Source organism: Trichechus manatus, unplaced genomic scaffold (assembly GCF_000243295.1).
Source record: "Trichechus manatus latirostris isolate Lorelei unplaced genomic scaffold, TriManLat1.0 scaffold00113, whole genome shotgun sequence".
NCBI classification, from domain to species: domain Eukaryota; kingdom Metazoa; phylum Chordata; class Mammalia; order Sirenia; family Trichechidae; genus Trichechus; species Trichechus manatus.
The window spans coordinates 5,911,150-5,914,071 of NW_004444049.1; the positions used below are offsets into that span (position 1 = coordinate 5,911,150).

Below are 2,922 nucleotides of genomic sequence, written 5' to 3' on the forward strand. Positions count from 1 at the left end.
TCAACATAAAGAAAACAAAAATCCTCACAACTGGACCAATAAGCAACATCATGATAAATGGAGAAAAGATTGACGTTGTCAAGGATTTCATTTTGCTTGGATCCACAATCAACACCCATGGAAGCAGCTGTCAAGAAATCAAAAGACACACAGCACTGGGCAAATCTGCTGCAAAAGACCACTTTAAAGTGTTAGAAAGCAAAGATGTCACCTTGAAGACTAAGGTGCGCATGACCCAAGCCATGGTGTTTTCAATCACCTCAAAGGCACGCGAAAGCTGGACTATGAATAACGAACACTGAAGAAGAATTGACGCCTTTGAATTGTGGTGTTGGTGAAGAATACTGAATATACCATGGACTGCCAAAAGAATGAACAAATCTGTCTTAGAAGCAGAATGCTCCTTAGAAGCAAAGATGGTGAGATTACGTCTCACATACTTGGGCCATGTTATCAGGAGGGATCAGTCTCTTGAAAAGGACATTACGCGTGGTAAAGTAGAGGGTCAGTGAAAAAGAGGAAGACCCTCAAGGAGATGGGGTGACACAGCGGCTGCAACAATGAGCTCAAGCATAACAATTGTGAAGATGGCGCAGGACCAGGCAGTGTTTCGTTCTATTGTACACAGGGTTGCTATAAGTCAGAAACAACTTGACGACACCTGACAACAACAATTAACATTTGTATTCTGGCCTTATATATAAAAAAAGAAGCTCAAAGTGTCCATGACTGGTTAAGGCAAATGCACACTCATCCCGATTTTAAAACCAATTCTACATCTCCTGAGACTTCTTTGTCGGCCTTAAAAAGGTCTTTACACTGCCCCCCAGCCTGCTGCGTACGCCGGCACGAGCACTGGCCTGGAGGGCAGGACCTGGGGCTAGCAGCCAGTTCAGGGTCCCAACTCTTCGGGCCTCAGTTTCTCCATCTGTAAACAGAGGAAGCTGACAAGCTCCCTGAAAGTTATTTCCAAAGCTAAAACTCACTTTTAGGAGCCCTGCTCAGGGGATTCATATTTACACAGACTACCAACGTGCTGACGAGAGAAGCCAGGAAATCAGTAGAGGTTCAAGGGGTAGGCTGGAAAGTGAGGTCACGAATAAGAAGCTACATTTTAAACCCCACATTTCTCGCTTTCTTGTCACGACTTCTCAGACATGCCACCCCGGCCTAGCCTGATCCTAACACATCCCAATTCCACCTTTCTGAACTGCGATGATGTAAAATGATGCTTCATATTCTTATTTTTGATTTGAGATCCAAGCAGTACTCCGTCAGCATTTCAAAGCCTCCACACCCCAAATCTTAAAACTCTGCTTAATTCTTCATCTCACAACCACCGAGAACTCCGAAACTCGGAAGTGCCCCCCTTTCTGTTCTAGGCGACTTGCAGCGAGAGCGTGGACCACGGTCCGGGTCGGGGACGGTCTGAGGGACTCACATTTCTCGATCACAGCCTGTTCGCAGTCTAGGCCGAAGATCTCCAACTCCTCCGCCAGCTGCTGGGCGGACACTGGCATGATGACCCGGGAGGCACCCTCTCACCCTCCGGGGCACCGAGACCGGAGGCGACCAGATGGACCAAGACCGCAGGCGGTCAGAAGGCTTGTGTTGTCAGTCACAGAGAAACACTTAAAAGAAAATGGAGGATGTCCCAAAACGCCCTGAAGGGAGGGGGAAGAAATCTTGAGAAGTCGCTTCTCTGGGGAGAACGTCCTGCTTCCTAAAAGCTACCGCTGAGCCTCTCAGGGGCGGGAGCAGAACCGAGTTGCCGGGAAAAACGCGCCAAATGGTTTATGCAGAGCGCGCATGCGCGACACCTGGGTTCAACTCCACGCCTTCTTCTCTGTTCCCCACCCCTCACTTCCGGACTCCGCGAGCGCACGCGCGTTCGAGGTCGCGTGCGCACAAACGTCAACGTGCTGAGTCGTGCGACCGCACCGGGCGGCCGGCCTTACGGCGGCTGCGCGTTCGTCTCTTACCGTGTGGGAAAGCCCGAGCCGGGTGACGCCCTGGGCGTCTTAACACAGAAGCGGTGTTTCTGTCTCACTTGAGAATACTTGTTTGCTAGGCATCGCCTACTCAGCGAAGGTCTGTGACCCAGGCTCGTCACCGTTTTGTGCTCTGCCTTGGTGTGCAGGTGCTGTCCTGAACGTTCTCGAATGTCCCAAACATGCTGCAGCTGACGCATGAGAGGAGAGTCGTTTTGTCTCTGCAAAACACCTTCCTCTGCCCTCGCCTCCTTGTCATCCTTGCTCTCGTCCTACCCTTGGTTCAACTTCAAAGGGTAGCTTAGATAAGGGATCTGGTTGCTATGATTATTAACGTCGTCCTGGCACTGTGATCTGTTTTCTGGCTCTGGGGCATTTTGGTGGATGTAGAGTGGGAAAGTGACAGAAATGATTCCGTTTTGGGCACGTTAGTTTTGAGGTGCCTTGGGGATTTTCAGGTAGAGGTTTCCAGTGGGTGATTGGAATCTCGAGAGTGAGGGTGGAGCTGGAGCTGTGGCTCTGGTAACCACCCATTTAGATCCATGGGTCACTAAGGGAGAGGTTAGGGACTAGACGAAGAGTCTTTCTCCCTAAAATTTCTTGTAATTTCTACATTTACTCAGTTCAGATAAGCTTAGGTAGAGTCCCTGGGTCAATGCTGGTCTGCTAACTGAAAGATTGTCAGTTTGAGTCCACCCAGAGGTTCCTTGGAAGAAAGGCCATCTACTGCCAAAACTCAGCCACTGAAAACCCTATGAAGCATCACTTTACTCCGATGCACGTGGGGTCACCATGAGCCAGAACTGACGGGACAGCAATTGGATTGGCTTTTGTTACCATACTCTGCTGACAGGATGGTAGACTGATAGTCTTTCTAGAAAACTGTTGGGTAGTATATGGAAAGAGCCTTAAAAATGTTCGTCCCCCTAGA

At 49.5% G+C, this 2,922-nt stretch overlaps 1 protein-coding gene across 1 annotated transcript in view; it reads right to left on the reverse strand.

Annotated features, from left to right (window-relative positions):
- Positions 1-1,738, reverse strand: part of POLA2 (DNA polymerase alpha 2, accessory subunit) — a 31,443-nt gene extending 29,705 nt beyond the window's left edge. The window contains exon 1 of the mRNA XM_004383739.2: positions 1,442-1,738. Within this exon, the coding sequence (XP_004383796.1) occupies positions 1,442-1,520 (79 nt within the window). The 5' untranslated portion in view covers positions 1,521-1,738. The remainder of the gene's footprint in view (positions 1-1,441) is intronic.
- Between the last annotated feature and the right edge of the window lie 1,184 nt (positions 1,739-2,922).